This window comes from Pithys albifrons, chromosome 3, assembly GCF_047495875.1.
Source record: "Pithys albifrons albifrons isolate INPA30051 chromosome 3, PitAlb_v1, whole genome shotgun sequence".
NCBI classification, from domain to species: Eukaryota; Metazoa; Chordata; class Aves; order Passeriformes; family Thamnophilidae; genus Pithys; species Pithys albifrons.
In genome coordinates, this window is record NC_092460.1 from 46,175,703 (window position 1) to 46,195,871 (window position 20,169).

At 46.1% G+C, this 20,169-nt stretch overlaps 1 protein-coding gene across 5 annotated transcripts in view; it reads left to right on the forward strand.

The window, feature by feature from the left end:
• The window catches only part of STK38L (serine/threonine kinase 38 like), a 40,407-nt gene that overhangs the window by 16,277 nt on the left and 3,961 nt on the right, over positions 1-20,169 (forward strand). For 4 of the 5 annotated variants that reach the window (XM_071551621.1, XM_071551625.1, XM_071551623.1 and 1 more), the window contains 12 exons: positions 7,986-8,130; positions 10,464-10,515; positions 11,191-11,313; positions 11,655-11,738; positions 12,785-12,908; positions 13,374-13,528; positions 15,291-15,393; positions 15,976-16,037; positions 16,423-16,540; positions 16,676-16,799; positions 18,473-18,568; positions 19,365-19,456. In XM_071551621.1, the coding sequence (XP_071407722.1) occupies positions 7,997-8,130; positions 10,464-10,515; positions 11,191-11,313; positions 11,655-11,738; positions 12,785-12,908; positions 13,374-13,528; positions 15,291-15,393; positions 15,976-16,037; positions 16,423-16,540; positions 16,676-16,799; positions 18,473-18,568; positions 19,365-19,456 (1,267 nt within the window). In that variant the 5' untranslated portion in view covers positions 7,986-7,996. Of the gene's footprint in view, positions 1-5,494; positions 5,571-7,985; positions 8,131-10,463; positions 10,516-11,190; positions 11,314-11,654; positions 11,739-12,784; positions 12,909-13,373; positions 13,529-15,290; positions 15,394-15,975; positions 16,038-16,422; positions 16,541-16,675; positions 16,800-18,472; positions 18,569-19,364; positions 19,457-20,169 lie in introns of those variants that run through there. The other variant, XM_071551624.1, reaches the window with a different exon arrangement.

Genomic DNA, 20,169 nt, shown 5'->3' on the forward strand with positions numbered 1-20,169 from the left:
TTTTAACCAACTGAGCCAATCTCAGGATCAAGACACACACACACCTGCACAGTGAAGCAGCCTGGGTGGGTAATGCCAAAGCCCAAATGATTGGATTGTCTTAAAAAGCCAAGAAAATCAAAATGAAATTAGTTATTTTGAAAGACCCGAGCTTGTGAAGATTTTGGTGTGTTGTTGAATGCTGAGTGAGTGTTCTGAGTATGGAGTGTCTCAAAATGTGCTCCTAATTTTGGGACAGAGTGTTGATAGCAGAGCATGAAGAATGTCATTGCATGGCCAAAGATTGAGGCAAGTGGAGCCAAGGTGGAGGTGACATTATAGTGGGTTTGTGTTTCTAAACTTCAGGTAATCAGTCTCCCTTTGTTTGGGAAAGCCAAGTGCAATGCTGACAGCAAAGTTTCTTTGCTGTTTGAAGTGAACAAAAGATTAACACTAAGAGGAAGTAAATGTGGTATATATATCTGCTGTAGGTGTATTTATGCCTAATTTGTATGTATTCCCATATATATTTTTGTATATCCATACTCAGTTTCCCCGTTTTCCTGCCAGGGATGTGAATTTGTGTTTGCTGCTCGTGGAAAGTAGCAGAGAACTGAATCACAGCCCCTGTCCACGGGAGAGCCATGTTGAATAGCAGGAAATCCTGGAGTGCAGCACAACTCCAATATTCAGTTTTTATTCCATATTAGGAAATATTTCCTTATCATTACTGCGGGTGTGTTGGAATGATTTCCCACATTAATTTCTGGGAGCCAAATGAAAAGGCGAGGAGGCCTCGTTGCTTGCTCCGTGTTCTTGGACAGACTCCATGGAAAGGAAGGAGCAGGCTCAGCCTAGGGGAGAGTGGCTCTTGTCAATCCAGGCAGGTGAAAGCAGCCTCACTAAGGCCATTTTAAAGGAATTCTTTCCAGCCTGGTTCCTGAATCTGGGCCATGCATCTCCTCGTGCTGGCACAGAACACGGAGTGGCAGCAGGAGGGAAACAAGCAGATGGTTTGGTGGAAAATGGGATGGCTCCTTTCAATCCTGGCTCGTTCCAGCTCCCAGTGTGTGCTCAGCTGTGGCCTGGGCTGGGAGGGGCTGCTGGGGTTTGGCAGAGGGGCTTTGGGCCTGCCCTACCAGAGCCCCACGCTGGCACTTTGGGGTATTTATAGGTGTAGGAGTCTTCTCCAAGGTATTTGTTTTGAAAGCATCTTTTCAGGTTTATGAAGCTCTTTTGGAGTGTTGGGTCTCTGGGCCTCGTCCATTGTGTTTCCCTGGTGTCACCACCACCGCCAGGGCTGCAGCATTTCCATCCTGAGTGTCTGTGAGTGTCTCCTCCAGGTTTTCTCATGGCCATGGACACTGGGAGTGTCCCCTGTGTTTGGTTTATGAGTGGGGCCAGGCCAGTCATGGAGCCCTGGCTGCTTTTAGCTGGGACTATAAAGGGCATCTGCCCCAGACACTCCGTGGGGAAAGCAGGAATGACTTAAAATGGCCAAAACATTTGAGCATCTTTGGCTTTTAAATAGCAAAGCCTGTTCCGACCAGGATAATTTTACTTGCCTTCTTAGTGCTACTTTAAATAGAGCAAATATAATTCATCCCGTAGCTTTAAAGTAGCAAAACTTACTCAAACATAATGCAGCATTGGGGAATAAAGTGAAAGTGATGTCTTGTTGCAGTTTGGTTTAGTTTTTCCCTGTTGTGAAAACTGGAGGGTGTCAGAACGATCTTGTCATGGCAATAACCCTGAAGAAGAAACTCCATGTGAAGTATCTGATTTGTTTTATTTGTCAGGGAATGTTGCTTCCTTTAGGTGGCAGATTAAATAAAACAGGGGCTTGTGAATGGTGATACTACTGAAAACATGAATTGTTTCATAATGCAGTATTTATTTTTCTGTCTGAAACATCCCCCAGAGCAGTGCTTGGCAAACATGCTGATGTGATAACTCTGAGCTTCAGAACAGCAGCCACGATCATCCCAAGGCTGGAATGGGAATATTAGGTCAAAACCTATTGAGCTGAAGGGGTTTTTTATTGACATGAGTGAACTTTAGACAAGGTTCTGTTCTAAACATGGAAAGCTGTATTAAGTCATAACACAAGTATTGAGATTGAGCTCCAAGGCATGACAAATGCTGGGCCATAACTGACACAGATGTGAGAAGTGTGGTTTTCTTGCCTTACTTCAGGGTCCTGAAGCATTTTATGTGTTAATCAAAAGCTTTGGAACTGGATTTAAGGTGAGTTATAGAAAAAGAAGGCAGGAAGCCAGTTGTGTGCTGGGCTGATCCCACAGCAGGGGAGGGGAAAATTCTGCCCCTCTGCTCTGGGGAGACCCCCCTGCTCCAGCCCTGGGGGCCCAGCACAGCAAGGACATGGAGCTGTGGCAGCCAGGCCAGAGGAGGGACACCAAGATGGGCAGAGGGCTGGAGCAGCTCTGCTGGGAGGAAAGGCTGGGAGAGTTGGGATTGTTCAGCCTGGAGAAGAGGCTTTGGGGTTGCCTAATTGTGACCTGAAGGGAGTCCATAAGGAAGACGGAGAGAGACTATTTCCAAGGGCCTGGAGTGACAGGACAGGGGGAATGGCTTCAGACTGACAGAGAGCAGGGTTAGATTGGATATTAAGATGAAATTCTTCCCTGTGAGGGTGGTGAGTCCCTGGCACAGGTTGGGCAGAGAAGCTGTGGCTGCCCCATCCCTGGCAGTGTCCAAGGCCAGGCTGGATGGGGCTCTGAGAAACCTGGGCTGGTGGAAGGTGTCCCTGCCTATGGCAGGGGGTGGAAAGAGATGATCTTTCAAGTCCCTTCCAACCCAGGCCATTCCATCATTCTACAATTCTCCCGAGGAGGAGGTTCAGTAAAAACAATGGGATGGTGAAAATATGCCCAGCACAGCTGCAGAAACCCTGGCGCAGAAACCCATTTTCCCTTGGGGCTTGGTCCCACAGCAAGAGCACCTTCTCCTCCTGTTTCCTCTCTGGGACCATCAGTTGCTGTACATTTGTACCCTTGCTGTGAGTTTCCTGTGGGCTCACACCACACTGGGCTGTGTTTCCCAAGTGTCCCACAGAGCCATGGGCTGTTTATTCCATTAATCTATCCCTGCCCACTGCACTTGGTGTGAATCATGCTGTTATTTGTGTGTGCTGGGTTGGATCTTTTTCATATATATATATATATATATATATACATACATCTCCTGCCTGTCTTTAAGAGAATTCAAGCAATTTGCAGGCAGCAGGGCTGGTGCTCATGCTCCCAGCCCTGCTGTATCTGTCCTGCTTTCCTAGATAGCCCTTCAAATTTTAAATATAACCCATGCCAGCTGTGGGGTTTGGTGCCTGGACTGGGGAGCTGCTGTGCTGTGTTGCCTGGAAGGAGCCAGCAGTGTTTTTAATCTGCTCTCACTTCTCCCCCAGAAGAGCCCCAGCACTGTGGGATAACTGGAGTTGCTGAAGGTACCCCTTTATTGAGCTGTTTGAGTTTGCTTTGGAACTGCTCTGGCACCAAAAGCCTCTCCTTTCTGTTTTACTTTCTTGCAAAATGACGTGTATACTTCATTTCAGGAGCAACTTCAATATCATGCTGGAAAAAAGGGGAATTTTCAAATATATTTTGTATCTGCTTTATCTAGAGGCTTTCACTGAATTATTTTAAATGGAAACCTCTGAATTTTGGAGTTTTACCCTTTTTACTGCAGCAGCAAACTGCCTTCCTGACTGCTGGCTGGGCTTTAGGGGTGTGCTTAGGTGGATAAATCAAAGTTCTCTTCAGTTTTTCTGTGGTTCAAGGTGGTTATTTTGGAGGAGGGATTGGTGTTCTCCCTCCTGCTGAACATGTGTGTAGCTTGACATGTTAATTCCAAATGGGAGACCCAGCAACATCGTTCTGTCCTGTGGGAAAAAGGTGCTTTTCCCTCTGGGAGAATTGCATGTGGTGGTTGCTCCTGGCCTTAAACATGCTCTGAGTCCAGAGTAAATTTGTTCTGGGGCTGTGGGGTAATTATACTGTGCATGTGGCTTCAAAAATAAGAATGGATTCTGTCTTCTCATCCCTTCCTGATGAGGAGGTGATCCCACTGTGTTTTAGGGGGGTTCAGTTCTCCACCTGCTTTGATTTCTCCCATCTCTCCTCTTGGGAGCTGCTGCCTCAGTGGAATTGGAAGCCTCAGTGATTCTGCTCTCATTAACCTCACTCTTAATCCAAGGAAATCCAAGGAAACCATTAATGATGGGCTGTGAGAGCTGCCAAGAAGTGCCCCAGAGACGGCGTGGGTTTGGAGTGACCAGTGGTGTGTGGAGTTTGGAATGTTCTGTGGTGGATCAGCAGAGACTTGGCTTGGAGGCATCTCTTGAAAACTTCAGCTGAGTGGCTTTTGGCTGCAGTTCCCTGCTCTCCCTCATCCCTCATCCTCATCCTTCCCTACCTGAAGGGAAGTCCTGGCCAGGTGGGGGTTGGTCTCTTCTCCCAGGCACTCAGCAATAGGACAAGGGGGCATGGGCTCAAGCTCTGACAGGGGAAATTGAAGTTGGAGAGCAGAAAAAACTTCTTTGCAGAGAGAGTGCTCAGGCATTGGAATGGGCTGCCCAGAGAGGGGGTGGATTCCCCATCCCTGGAGGTTTTTAACCTGAGCTTGACCATGGCACTGAGTGCCATGATCTGGTAAAGGGACTGGAGCTGGCCCAAGGGTTGGACTCGATGATCTCAGAGGTCTTTTCCAACCCAACGGAGTGCCCTGGGCTGGTGATCACAATGGGGTTGGATCAAGGATTGGGCTTGATGATCTCGGAGGTCTTTTCCAACCCAATCCATTCTATCATTCAATGATTCAGGAGCACCCTTTGCTCCCTTCCCCTCCGTGCTGTGTCCCACCTTTCCCCGGCTGCCGTACATCCCCCTTGCCCCTCCCTGTGCCGTGGGTTCCTGCCGGGATGCCGAGGGGCCCGGGGGGAGCAGCTCGGGCTGGGAGGGAGCTGAGCCGTTCCCTGCGGGAGGCACAGATGGCATCACTGCTCTTCCTGGCAGCTCCGACCCGCTGTCCCGCGGGCTCTGCGCTGCCCCTTAGACACGTTTGATGTCTTTCTCCTCCTCAATCTTTGCAAAGGAAGCTCCCTGATCCTTGTCAGCCCGAGGAGTTGTGGCCAGATGTGGATCTGACCTTCCCGGTGGCCCGGTGAGCTGGAAGCCAGGCCAGTGATGCAGCAGGAGTGGAATAGTTCTACTATGCAACTGCCATCAGTTTGGGTGAACTTAGCAGGCCTTTGAGGGCATTTCCAAGAACTATGGGTGGCACCTTTTCCAAGCATTCCCGTTAACATGGTGAGGTCACTCCAAGCCCTGTGCTGTCAATAAAAGGACCTATTTTGAAGCTTCTTCCTTCCCGCCCCCGTCCCCTCGGGTATCATTTGTTTTTAAAGGTCGTGCTTAAGGGCTGTGCGTGGCTACTCCCAGCTGAGCGTTTTGTCTGGGATGTGGATTTGTGCTTTGTCGGGAGGCTGCCTAGTGGAACCAGACAGAGGAGGGAAAAGGCCGAAGAGGTTTTCTCGGCTCGGAGTTCCCACTGGATTTTGCAGGATACCTTGCCAGGTCTGTGCTCTTTGCCACTTACTTTGGGGAATCTGGAGAGCTCAGGACATGTTTTAGTTTCACAAACTTTTTTTTCTGTTGTTGTGGTTTTGGCTTGTTTGGTGTATTGTTTTGTTTTTCCAATAATTTGGGACACTCATTTGTGTTTTTCCCACTGTGGAAGCACAGCGAGGGGCAGCCCCACTGTGGATAATGTGGTGTGGCAGTGTTGGAACTGGCATCTCATTTTACAGGCTTGACAAACCCCCGTGACTCAGATTTGGTAGTGCCTGAATTTGTGAGCGTTTGTAGGAGCAAACAGATTGCCAGGAAATCAAATTGCAGAGTTGTTTGATCCTCCAGGGAATACGAGATGTGCAAAGGAGAAATATCCAGTGCTGGAGTGTGCCCTTTTTACCTTAAGTAAAGGTTAATCCATTCCAAGCCTGGCTTAGTGCTGTTCTGTCCTGATGCTCCAATATTATCAGAAGGCAGGTTTTTACTCTGTTGGGTCATTTCTTGAAATAACTTAATCATACTTTGCTCTCTTTGATCTGGGGATGTCAACACAGTGTCGGCTTTGCTCTCATCTACCTCCTTTATATTTATATTTATATTTATCTTTTCCCACCTATCAAGGGGACAAAAGTGTAAAATTGTCCAACAAGCTCAGCAGGGAGAACAGTGCTAAATTCTCCCGGGTTTTTGGACACATGTCCAGCATAGGGTATGTCTTTGTGTAAAGAATAGAACCCCTTAATTTTTAGTAAAGGCTATTAAGAATTGACATATCTCATCTTGCGTTAGTAGAAGACCGAAGGGGATAAAAGATGGATTAAAAAATAGAAATATTGACATCATTTTGAAGCAGCTGCAGTGCTATTAAAGCCTGTTTGTGTCTATATAGAGATACATATTTTTATTCTCAGAACTCAGTCGTCTTCAAAATACACGACTAAAATAACGTCTACGTGGTGCTGTAAAATGCCTTTATTTGTGACACAGCAGCTGCATCTCTGGCAACAAATATCCCATTGTCACACCAAATCCAATGAAAAATCCCCAGGATGAAATCCTGTCCTTGCACAGGGTAACAGGCAGAATCAATCAAAAAAAACCTGGAGTGGAGTTAAGGAATTCTCCTGCCCCACTGTGGATGGGCAAGTTTTCTTCTATATGAAACTTGTACTCAGTTCACCTTAAAAGGTATTAGGATCTACTTGGATATCATAATCCTAATTCGGGATTTGGCTTCCTCACAATCCCCTGGTGAAACAGAGGGATAATGTCAGTGACAAACAGGAAGCCCCAGTGCCTGCCCAAAGGAGGCTAGAGAGGGACTGTTTCCAAGGGCCTGAAGTGACAGGACAAGGGGAATGGCTTCAGACTGACAGAGAGCAGGGTTAGATTGGATATTAAGATGAAATTCTCCCCTGTGAGAGTGGACAGGCCCTGGCACAGGTTGGGCAGAGAAGCTGTGACTGCCCCATCCCTGGAAGTGTCCAAGGCCAGGCTGGATGGGGCTCTGAGCAACCTGGGATAGGGGAAGGTGTCCCTGCCCATGGCAGGGGGTTGGAACTGGATGATCATCTTTAAGGTCTCTTCCAACCCAGGCCATTCCATGATCCTGCATTAGGCACTTCTGTGTAATTTTCCAAAACTATCCTCAGAACAGACTGAACAAACAAGAGTGGGGCCGAGACACTGCAATTCATTGCTCCTCCATGAGGGTCTCCTAAAGTGCCTCAACCCACTTCCAGGTAGGGCAGGAATCCTGGGACAAACAGGACTTTTTTTCTCTCTTATCTCTCCTGGTTTCTCTGGCCCTGGGATGTCTTTTTTCAGCATTAAAAGTGTCATTCCAGTGCACCCAAGTTCTTTGGGTTCAGGATGGAAGCCTTGATGAGCATGTAAATTTTGTGAGCAGTTTTAAAATCCAGAGGTATTTGAGAGTTGTTTTCTATCCTTGGAATAGCTTCTCCTGTGGATTGGGATTAGGGTTTCTTTACCCATTTACTTTTTTGATTCCATCCTGGTCTTTTTGTAGCTCCTGAAATTGTCAGAGGGTTGTGACATTCCCAGCTGTGGCAGCAGCCTGGAATTCCTCTCACCTTCCCCTTTTCCCTTCCATTCTGTGCCACCTTTTCCCTCCCCCAAGTCTCAAGTCTCCAGAGGGTACCTTTTCCTCATTTGTGGCCAAGCCCAGCTGGGTGAGCTGCCCCTGCATCACTCTCTGCTGTGGTTCAGCCTTTGTTTTGCCAACATGTTATTTTTTGGGAGAGTGGACAGTACATCCTTGTACTCCCCTGGGATAATTTGATAATAGACCTTTTTAACGGTGTCTTCCCTGGGAATTTTGGAGAATTTTGGGATGGGGAGTGGGAAAGAGGACTGTTTTTTTCCAAAGTGAGTAATGGTTTGCCGTCTGTGTTCCAGTACATGTTACCATGGCGATGACTGCAGGGACTACAACATCCTTCCCCATGAGCAACCACACCCGGGAGCGAGTGACAGTGGCCAAGCTCACCCTGGAGAACTTCTACAGCAACCTCATCATCCAGCACGAGGAGAGGGAGACCAGGTGCTGCCTCTGCCCCCTCCTCTGCCACAGCAGGCAGCTCTCCCTGCCTGCTGTGGTATTTGTCCTGCCATCCCCATGGGGGGGATCAGCTCTGGGAAGTTTGGATAGAACCACAGAATAGAATCATAGAATGGATTGAGTTGGAAAAGACCTCCAAGATCATCAAGTCCAACCCTTGGGCCATCTCCAGTCCCTTTACCAGATCATGGCACTCAATGCCACGACCAAGCTCACTTTAAAAACCTCCAGGGATGGGGAATCCACCCCCTCTCTGGGCAGCCCATTCCAATGCCTGAGCACTCTCTCTACAAAGAAGTTTTTTCTGCTCTCCAACTTCAATTTCCCCTGGCAGAGCTTGAGCCCGTGCCCCCTTGTCCTATTGCTGAGTGCCTGGGAGAAGAGACCAACCCCCACCTGGCCAGAACTTCCCTTCAGGGAGTTCCAGACAGTGCTGAGGTCACCTCTGAGCCTCCTCTTCTCCAGGCTAAACACCCCCAGCTCCCTCAGCCTCTCCCCACAGCACTTGTGCTCCAGTCCCTTCTCCAGCCTCGTTGCTCTTCTCTGGCCCCGCTCCAGCCCCTCAATCTCTTTCCTCAACTGAGGGGCCCAGAACTGAACACACAACACTCAAGGTGTGGCCTCCCCAGGGCAGAGTCCATGGGAAGGGTCACTGCCCTGGTCCTGCTGGCCACGCTAGTTTGGATCCAGGCCAGGATCCCATTGGCCTTCTTGGCCACCTGGGCACACTGGTGGCTCCTGTTGAGCTTCCTGTCCCTCAGTCCCCCCAGGTCCCTTTCTGCCTGGCTGCTCTCCAGCCACTCTGTGTCCAGCCTGGAGTGCTGCAGGGGGTTGTTGTGGCCAAAGGGCAGGACCTGCACTTGGCCTTGTTGAACTTCATCCCATTGGTCAGCACCACTTCATCTCCTCAGAGTGCCCAATTCTGTCCCTGAAGTGCCACTTGAGTGAAGTGTCAAAGCACCAAGTGCTGGATGATAATGCGTGTTGTGCTTTGGATTGCCATTAGCGTGTAAAATTATCATTCCCCTGGTAATATGTTTTTAATTGAGGGGTTTTCAGGCAAGCAGCAGGGTTTCTCTCTTCATCATATTTACTCATTATTCTGTCCAGTGGAGTTGATTCCAGCTGGGAGAACAGACTGTCTGCTGAGAACCTTTCCTTTAGGGGATCCTTCTGTACTTCCCGAAGTGCAGGAAGACACCAGCAGCCTGGCTCTCAGCATTCCCACTGCTGGCTGCTGCTACTGGATAACCAGCCTTTGGAATGCTCCTGCCAGCCGGGGGGTATTTGCTCCCCACTCACAGCTTCCCACCCTGGCATGGCACCAGCTGGAAGAGCCTTGGACTTGTGGGGGTGAAAGCTGGAGCTGGCTGGAGTGTTGGAGGTAGAGCTGAGATAAGAGAGTGAAGAAGGCCAATGGGATCCTGGCCTGGATCCAAACTAGCATGGCCAGCAGGCCCAGGGCAGTGACCCTTCCCCTGGACTCTGCTTTGGGGAGGCCACACCTTGAGTGTTGTGTTCAGTTCTGGGCCCCTCAGTTCAGGAAAGAGATTGAGGGGCTGGAGCGGGGCCAGAGAAGAGCAACAAGGCTGGAGAAGGGACTGGAGCACAAGTGCTGTGGGGAGAGGCTGAGGGAGCTGGGGGTGTTTAGCCTGGAGAAGAGGAGGCTCAGAGGTGACCTCATCACTGTCTGGAACTGCCTGAAGGGAAGTTCTGGCCAGGTGGGGGTTGGTCTCTTCTCCCAGGCACTCAGCAATAGGACAAGGGGGCACGGGCTCAAGCTCTGCCAGGGGAAATTGAAGTTGGAGAGCAGAAAAAACTTCTTTGCAGAGAGAGTGCTCAGGCATTGGAATGGGCTGCCCAGAGAGGGGGTGGATTCCTCATCCCTGGAGGTTTTTAACCTGAGATTGGCTGTGAGACTGGAGTTGGCCCAAGGGTTGGACTTGATGATCTCGGAGGTCTTTTCCGACCCAATCCATTCTATGATTCTGTGATTAAAATGCCATTTTTATTCTTCTTTGTAATCCTAATTGATCAAAACAGGCTTAATTCAAGATATGTGAAGAACTAGAAGTCATTGGAGTGATTATTGTATTTTTAAATCTGCAGGTATGGAAGTATGTGCTTAAATTTTCTTCTGTGTTTTTTTCAGCCTTGGGCAAGAATGAGTAACTGGGTGGAGTGGGCTGTGAGCCTTCACATTCCCTTTTGAGGCAAATTCTTTAGTATTTGGAATATGTGAAGCAAAGGTGTTGTCTTGCTGGAGTGTTATGTTTGGGTTTTAATAAATATTCCCCTGGTTTTCCCCTTGGCAGGCAGAAGAAGCTGGAAGTGGCCATGGAAGAGGAAGGACTGGCAGATGAGGAGGTAAACACTGCTTCAATAACCCTAAAATCTGCTTTGATTTGTCACACTGCTTCAGAAACAGGAGTTGAGGAGCTTACAGAAACATCAGCCAGCATGACAGGAAGTTTTATTTTGTTGCACCTCCAAGTAACTTGTTTATTAGGGAAGCTGGGAATATGATTGAATCATGCTTCCAATAACTAAGGCTTTTCATGCCACCCAGAGTTCTTTTGAGACATGGCCACAGCAAGTTTATTGCATGTTTTTCAAAGATTAAAATCTTTTGCTATTATATTTGGCAAGGACAAAAAAAGGTGGGATATGCTTTTTAGATAGAGAGGGAGATGCTGAGCCATTTTTTCTTGATTTAAACAAGAAACCAGCCTGGCTTGGATATGGATGAGGAGGGAGCTTTGGTCACTCAGCTGCTTTTTGAGGCCCCTTACATCATGTCTGCCTTCAGGATGGGCAGGGAAATAATTAGGAAGCGTCCCGATAGTTGCTGAGGTTTTGTGGCTGAGGGAAAAGAGGAATGTGGGTGTGTGATGCCACCGTGTGGCTTTGAACGGTGCAAGGCAGGTGCCCGAGCACCAAAAGGGCTTCTCCTTTCACTTTTCTCTCTCCTGCTGGGATTCCAGAGAAATACAGGAAGGGAGACTGCTGCGTACTTTGAATTTCTGATCCCTTTTTCCTCAGAAAAAGCTGCGCAGGTCCCAGCATGCTCGCAAGGAAACGGAGTTCCTGCGGCTCAAGAGGACCAGACTGGGCCTGGATGACTTTGAGTCTTTGAAAGTCATAGGAAGAGGAGCATTTGGGGAGGTTTGTGGCATTAAAATGAAATATTTTGATTACAGAATAAAGAGTTCTAGGTATGGTAGGTTTATTGCAGAAGAGGAGCTTTTTGTGTAGCTCTCCAAGGGGGGTAATTGTAGTCATTAATTACCTGCATCAATTCATTGTGCCTGCTCACTTTTCCTGAAACCACAAACATCTGTTCCTCAGTAGTGTGTGTGTAGAAATACTCCTTTTTCCCAGTGTGGTTTAAATATTTAGCACAAGAATTTTCCATGCCTGGCACTTTGGGACCTTCCAGAAGATTCCATGCCAGGATGTGGGTTCTGATGCAGAGCAGACCGACTGGGTTGTGTCTCCCATCACAGGTACGTCTCGTTCAGAAGAAGGACACAGGTCATATTTATGCAATGAAGATCCTAAGGAAAGCAGATATGCTGGAGAAAGAGCAGGTTTGTGCTGTATAAATCCCCTAAATTTGAAACTGTCTGGAAAAGATTTGCCATCTTTGAAACCCCATAATGGTCTGGCAGTCCAAAGGGTGTGTGGAGTTGCCACCACAGCACAAAAGAAGCAGAAATTAGGAAATAAAGTCGTGGAACAGCATGTTAAAAAAATTTATTTACACCCAATTTCGAATAGACTTTATTTCTCTCCCTTTATCAACACAGACCTCATAGTAATGAATCTGTAAAACTGCATTTCAAGGGAAATGTTTCTTGAGGTCAGCTCAGTTGGTTAAAGCTTGGCTGTAATAACACCAAGGTCATGGGTTCAATCCCCTGTGTGGGCCATTGACTTAAGAGTTGGACTCGATGAGCCTTGTGGGTCCCTTCCAACTCAGAATAGTCTGTGATTCTGTGAGAAATAACCCTGTGCCAAAGTAAAAAAATTTAATGGTGAGATGCCAACAGATGTTTCATTGACTTTGTTTTCCTTTGTTTAACTTTTTTGGCTGGATCTTGTTATGGTTTTTTCCTTTGATTTTTGTTTGGTTTGGTTTTTGCTTTGACTTTTTTAGCTCACAATTCACTGTGTGAACACAGCAAGTACTTTGGCACCCCAAAGCAAAGAATCTCAGGGGAAAAGGCAGATAAAAGAGGACTTTTCTTAACTTCAGTCCAAACCTTACCCATCATTGGCCCTTTATTTCACAGCAGAGAATGGTTCCCTATTTTCCATCAGCTTTGTTCTTTCTAACAAAACCCAACTTTTAACAAGTTGTGCTTTGTGTTTCTAGAGATATCTTTTTTGCAAACTTGTGTGAACTGTTGTTTTCAACACTGAGTTGACTCCTGTGGGTTTCTGGTGGGTAATTTTTGAAGTCTTTGTAGGATCTCATAGAAAACCACGAAAAATGAGTTGGAAAAATGCATGAAAATAAGTTTTTTGCTAAAGATCATGGAAATGTGTTTAGGACTAGGAATATAATACAATGTTCCTAGTTGAAAGATTTCAATTGTCCTTTAATAATAGTAATTTTAAAAAACCATTTTAGGTGGCCCATATCCGAGCAGAAAGAGATATTTTGGTTGAAGCAGATGGAGCCTGGGTAGTGAAAATGTTTTACAGCTTTCAGGATAAAAGGAATCTTTACCTGATCATGGAGTTCTTACCTGGAGGTGAGTTGTGTGCCATGGGTTTAGATGATACAGGCACTTCTTCCTTATGGTTAAATGAAGTTCCAGGTGTGTGACCATCCCTGATTTTTTGGGAAAGGTTATAAAGGGGTGTTAAGTAGACTTGAATTAAAAAGCTATTCTACTTTTTACTGCTGAAGTTATTAACAATAAAAAGAAATTTTAAAAAAGCCATTGTAAATCAGTTTGTGCAGTGAATGTAATGTGTGTTCAAGTTAACTGTGTTTTCCTGGGCAATCCAATTAAAATTCCTATTTAGGATTTTCAACAGCTTTACATCCATTTTACTGAAAAAGTAAGTTGGGCTTGTAGGTCCCTGCAGTAACAGTTTTATAATTAGGAACTGTAAGGCCAGGTACAAGGTTAAATTTGGATTCCCCTGGGGTTTCTTAGAGTCTTGTGACTCAGATGTTCTGATTCCTAAGCTGTGTTTTCCTCTCTGATTAGGTGACATGATGACCTTGCTGATGAAGAAAGACACCTTGTCAGAGGAGGAGACGCAGTTCTACATCTCTGAAACAGTGCTGGCCATCGATGCTATTCACCAGCTGGGATTTATCCACAGGGATATCAAACCAGACAACCTTCTCCTGGATGCCAAGGCATGTCCTGGGCACACTGAAGTACCAAAGCCAGGCCTGCAGGTCGTGGTTGCTCAGGGGGAGCCAGTGGTGCCACCCAGTGATCCACAGGCTGGAGGGGAGGCTGAGAATGGTCACTGGGTTTTTCTTGCAGGCTGAAACAAAGCAAATTTCCCCTTGGGTTTTGTTGGGAAGCCTTTAAGGCACAGGTTATAAGGGAGCAGACCCACTTAGGGTCATTCATTAACTAGTGATACATTTGCTTTCTTCCACCTTAAAGTGACTGGAACACAATCACTTCAGTTCTTACAGTTCTCTGATTTATTGCCCCTCCCAACACTCTGACTGACCACAGAGGGACCTGGGGGGACTGAGGGACAGGAAGCTCAACAGGAGCCAACAGTGTGCCCAGGTGGCCAAGAAGGCCAATGGGATCCTGGCCTGGATCCAAACTAGCGTGGCCAGCAGGCCCAGGGCAGTGACCCTTCCCCTGGACTCTGCCTTGGGGAGGCCACACCTTGAGTGTTGTGTTCAGTTCTGGGCCCCTCAGTTGAGGAAAGAGATTGAGGGGCTGGAGCGGGGCCAGAGAAGAGCAACAAGGCTGGAGAAGGGACTGGAGCACAAGTGCTGTGGGGAGAGGCTGAGGGAGCTGGGGGTGTTTAGCCTGGAGAAGAGGAGGCTCAGAGGTGACCTCAGCACTGTCTGGAACTCCCTGAAGGGAAGTTCTGACCAGGTGGGGGTTGGTCTCTTCTCCCAGGCACTCAGCAATAGGACAAGGGGGCACGGGCTCAAGCTCTGCCAGGGGAAATTGAAGTTGGAGAGCAGAAAAAACTTCTTTGTAGAGAGAGTGCTCAGGCATTGGAATGGGCTGCCCAGAGAGGGGGTGGATTCCCCATCCCTGGAGGTTTTTAAACTGAGCTTGGCCGTGGCACTGAGTGCCATGATCTGGAAAATGGACTGGAGTTGGCCCAAGGGTTGGACTTGATGATCTCGGAGGTCTTTCCAACCCAATCCATTCTATGATTCTGTCATTCTATGGATGTGGCACTGAGTGAGAATCCACCAATTCTTGATCCAACCCCACTGTGATCACAGTAGGGTTGGATCAAGGGTTGGACTTGATGATCTCGGTGGTCTTTTCCAAGATTTTGTCATGCTATGAAATGAGCCCAGTAAGCACCACAGGATCATGGAATTGCTGAGGCTGGAAAAGATGTCTGAGTCCATCCAGCCCAACCATTATCACACCCTACACAAGTCTGGCAGTTTTGATGGTTCTGTCCAGCACTGATGTCTGGAAACCTGATTAAAGCCAGAGCAGGGCAAAGGAATTTATCCTGGAGGCTTTCTCAGTCACAGTTTTGTATCCAGTTCAAAACAAAACCAGGCAAAGCAGCTTCCCTCAGCTATTGAAAAATTGTAGTTATCACAGAATCAGAATGGATTGTGTTGGAAAAGATCTCCGGGATCATGAAGTCCAACCCTTGGGCCAACTCCAGTCCCTTTACCAGATCATGGCACTCAGTGCCTCGGCCAAGCTCAGTTTAAAAACCTCCAGGAATGGGGAATCCACCCCCTCTCTGGGCAGCCCATGACCATTCCAGGAAAAAAATAACCTGGTTGAGAGAAAACACTCTGCCAGGACACTCAAGTCTTTATTTGCCTGCTGGTCCTGTGCAAGTCCATCATGGCCTGGAAAAATGTGTGCAGTTATTACAACTTTTTTCTTCAAGCACTACCTTTCTAAATAATGTTTTCATATTCTCTGATTATTTTATTTTAGGGCCACGTGAAGCTGTCTGACTTTGGGCTCTGCACAGGTCTAAAGAAAGCTCACAGGACAGAGTTCTACAGGAACCTCACACACAACCCGCCAAGTGACTTCTGTGAGTCTGAGCTGCCCTGGGGAAACGTTTGGGGGGTGGGAGCTGCAAGCTGCACATTGTGGGATGAGCAGGACTGGGCAGGCTGATGGGAAAACTGGAAATGCCTGTTCCCTGGCACATGGAAGCATTTCACAGGAGAGAAATGATGGGTTCTGTATTTTTGCACATTCATGCACAATATGAAGCCCTAAATGTAACATATCTGTGTTTTAATGTGTTGTCCACAGTGTTGGTGAAGTCACAGGAATGCTCATTCAGGAGGGACATGAGTTTATGTGCCAAAGAACTGAATTCACTGACAGTCTCATGAAGCTTTTCAGAAACTGATCTCAGATCAATCTCTAAAACCTTTAGCAAGGTCTAGTTCACAATTGCTTATTTTTGTGTCCTATTTATATGACTTTCCTCTGAACTGGACAGCAGTTATTCTGATTTCCTCCTTTTCAGTTATAATGAAGTATTTGTTTCTGAAGGATTCTAAAGCTATGAAATAGTTATTCTTTAAGAACAAAATCTTACCAGTCTTTTTTCTCTTAATTCTCACAAGGGCATTTGTTATCTAATAAGTATTTTGTGAATTAGCATTTCAGAATATGAACTCCAAGAGGAAAGCAGAAACATGGAAGAAGAACAGGCGACAGCTGGTGAGTTCATCAAATAATGTTTTGGGGTCTTTTTGCTTTCAAACTATTTACAGAAAATGTTAAATAAAACCTCAGTGTTAATGCTACTGGTTTTTAAAAACTGAAAGACCCTCATCCATTGCTCCCTACAAACTCCCAAACTCCCTACAAGCTCTTGCACTGGGAATGTTCTATGATTTCATCACATTTAGGAGGATGATTTCCATTTACTTTCAAGTTTCTCTGTGTTTAGTCATATAAAAAAGAATAATATTCCTGGGCTTTTATTTCCTGTGAACTCTCATTCTTACCCATCCAAATGGATGTGAATACCCAGGAAAAACTTTTGTAAAGTGCAAAACTGTAATATTTATCTTCTAAAGAGTTTATTCTTTTTTATTTTTAGGCATATTCTACTGTTGGAACCCCAGACTACATTGCACCAGAGGTGTTTATGCAGACTGGGTACAACAAGCTGTGTGACTGGTGGTCTCTGGGAGTGATTATGTATGAAATGTTGATAGGTAAGTCCAAAACCTCAACTTTAAAATTGCTCAGAAGTAACAGGATCCTTTTGTTCACAAGAGGAACCATTTGGGAGCCCTCTTGACAAAAGCTCTCCTGGGAAAAGCTCCTGAATTCCCTATTTGTTTGTGCAGGGTATCCACCTTTCTGCTCAGAAACACCACAGGAGACTTACAGAAAAGTCATGAACTGGAAGGAAACGCTGGTATTTCCTCCAGAGGTGCCCATTTCAGAGAAAGCCAAGGATTTAATCCTAAGGTCAGTAACCAAACCCCACTTGCCCAGCCAGGGTCATCTTCCAATGGCTTCAAGTCCTGTTCTGCAGGAAGGAAGCTCCATGTAGGAGGTGTTGGGATTTCATATGCTCTTAGATCTAAAGTGTGAGTTGTGTATTGAACTTGTTTCTGTACTTAGCGTGTTGTAGCTTCAAGGACTAGTTAATGAGGTCGGCGGCTCCTGCCACCCTCTCAACAGGTGTGTGTAATCGGCCAATTAGAGCAGGCATTGTCATGCAAACAGCATTGTTAACCAATTATCAGTGCCAAGGTGGCGGAGCTGCGGAGGAATTCAGCTTTTGAAGTGTATAAGAGTTTTGTGAGTGGATGAATAAAGTTGCCTGTTGCAGTAACTTCTGTCAAGTCGTCTCAGCAGGTCACAAACCCGTCTCCCTCGGTTACAGGAGGGACGCTTGGATTCTTTTGTGCTGCCGTCCTTGATGAATTGGTTTTTTTTTGCCATGTGTTTGACAAGAAGGAATGAGGTGGAATCATCTTGATTTGTACCATGGGATCATACAAGAAAAAAGCAGGAAAAAAGTGATTAACACACAGTTTTTCTCTTCCTAGAGAGGAGTAGAAAATTCTCACCAGCATTTAATGAACTGAACAGAAATTTTTGGATGCTTTGGATTTGCTCACTTTTCAAAATACCAGATTTTAATCCATTTTATCAGTTTGTGTTGAATTTTTTGTGAGGGGTGTTGGTGATATGGTCAGGCAGAAATGCTGTTGTGTCCTGGGAGGTTTTTGGTGGGTTTGGCTTTGCTGCTTTTTCCTCTATTTTTCCTTTTCAAAGCTGATATTACAAGTTTCCACAATTCAGTGACAGGCAGAAAGAGGAATGTAGTTCACAGAACTAGATTTTATTATTCGTCCAAGCAGTGCTCCAGTGGCACACAAAAACATAACTAATAAAATAGTTATCCTCAATCCAGTTACAGTGATACCAACAGCTCAAGCGATTTAATTATTGCTAATCCCCAATATGTGTAAAACAGTTTTATTCCATTTTGAGTATCTATTTCCCTTGTGCCCTGCTCCAATTTCCTGCATGTTGTCACCATCCTGAGTCCTTTGCTGGGGAATTCTTCCTCCTCAATCCTGGCTGTGTCTGGGGAATTTTGAAGCATTTGAGTGTATTTGTAAGCCTGTCTTGCTCATGAATTGACTTACATGATGACTACTGAAATTTATTAATTTGTCTGTGGTAGTTTTGGTTTTAGTTTTGGCTAGTTTGGCACAAAGTAAGACAGTGAGAACAGGAAGCTGTAATTGTAGCACCCACAAAAGGCAGCTGGGATTGGATGAGTTCCTGGCAGAGTTTTGGAATTCTCACCCTCTCCTGGATGAGATACCCCAGAGGGATTTCAGCCTCCATTCCCAGCTAATCCCACAGGGCTGGAACACACAGCAAGTTTTCACAAACCTCTAAGATGGGGATGCAGAAGTTCAGCAAAGGTACAAGTTGTTGCCATTGTATCTTTTTGTTTGTGACTCACAATATTCTGCTTCTGTCCCTTTCCTGAATGCAACAGGCTGCTTTGATGTTACCCCACAAGCTGAAGGAACTGCCTCAAAGTCTTCACACAGGATGTTGTTGCTTCTGGCTGCATTTGTTGTAAAATTCCCTTTCTTTTTTCCCACTTTTTTCAGGTTTTGTACCGACTCGGAAAATAGAATTGGTAGTAATGGAGTAGAGGAAATAAAAAGTCATCCATTCTTTGAAGGAGTGGACTGGGGACATATCAGGTAATGTATATAGAGATAGATAGATAGACAGACAGACATATTTTAGAGCATAAAAGCCATGAAAGCAAGAATTCCGTGTACTATGATGTGTAAGGGTAATTATTCCCAATTTATCTTTGATTTTGAGAAGCAGTTGGTGGGTGGCAGCCAAGGCTTTCAGGCCTCACTGACACTCAGTTTAACTGCCTTGAGATGTCTCAGGTTGCCCTGGATTTAATTGTAACTACAATAATTGTTTTGGGCTGGAAATGCCTGACTTTCTTGCAGTGCTGTGTCCCAGTGTGAACGTTTCCATGGCGCAGATCCCTTGGGTGGTTTCCAAAGCCACCTCCAAACTTCTTCCAGGGCCAGGCTGTTGTGGGTGAGGGGTGCTGGTGACAGTGGCAGGAGCAGGAGCTGCCCTGGGAAGGTGCTTGGATGATGTCCAGGCTGATGAGCACTGGGATTGCCAAGCAGCACATCCATCTGGTGGCTCCCAGTGCAGGTGAAATCCTGCTGGGCTGGGTGGGCTGGGCTTGTGATGGCAGCGATAGCTGAGTGCCAGATCAGCCTGGAATACTCCTCCACTTAATGGGAAAATGATGTTTTCCCCAAGCCTGCCAAGAAGATCCCAGTGTTAGATGAACCTGCCCATGATGTCAGCAAGCAGGAGAGTCAGTTATATCCTCCATGGACCCAGAGGAACCTTTGGGCTCTGTTAAAGGGGATTGTAACTGTGAAAACATAAGTTAAACAAAGCTGGAGCTCATTCTCCTTTCTTAGTGTTCACTATTGTGGCATATATTTCTATTTGCAGGGAAAGACCAGCTGCAATCCCTATAGAAATCAAAAGTATTGATGACACTTCCAACTTCGACGAATTCCCCGAGTCCGATATTTTACAGCCAGGTGAGACTGTCACTGTGAACTCCACATTTCCACCTGTCACGTGCCAGGATACTCCACAGCTGCTTTGATTGTTCTTTATATTCATTTTTCTGCGACCCTCATCCAGTTAATACTCAGTCTTGACCTAGAGACTTCCTTTGAAATGTGAGTGTAAACCTGAGACCTCTTAGAGCATCTCCTTCCTTAGAATTTTGAGAGGGAGTGAAGGGAAACCCAGAGATTTAAGGAGTTCAATCCATTAATAAAAACAGTTTGAATAGATAGTGAGCACAGAAAGCAGTGCAGTTTTTTGTCGTGCAGATCCTGGCAAAACATTATCCATAAGAGTTATACCAAAGTTGGTTTCGGATTTTTTTTTCTGAAACTGCTTTTATTTAATGGCAAGGAACTTTGTCCCTGATTAAAAGGAGATTTTAATGCAAAGCACCCCCCCTCCAGTGCCTCAGTAAAGCTGTGAAAGTCCATATTTGGACAATGCCAAGTGCATTTGTGTTGTTTTGGCATTTCAGACACACTGGAAGTGGAATTGTACATGGAGATACCTAAATACAAACTATGATTCTGGTGTGTTTGGCTTTTTAAGTTGGAAATACTTTTATAAGAGTATAGGAGCAGCAACCAAAGAGCTCAGTGTGGAAGGCTTAGTGTGCAGGATGGCTGCTCATAAAATGAGCCTGTGTAAGCCTTGCTGGAGCTTTAAGGAGAGAAGTAGT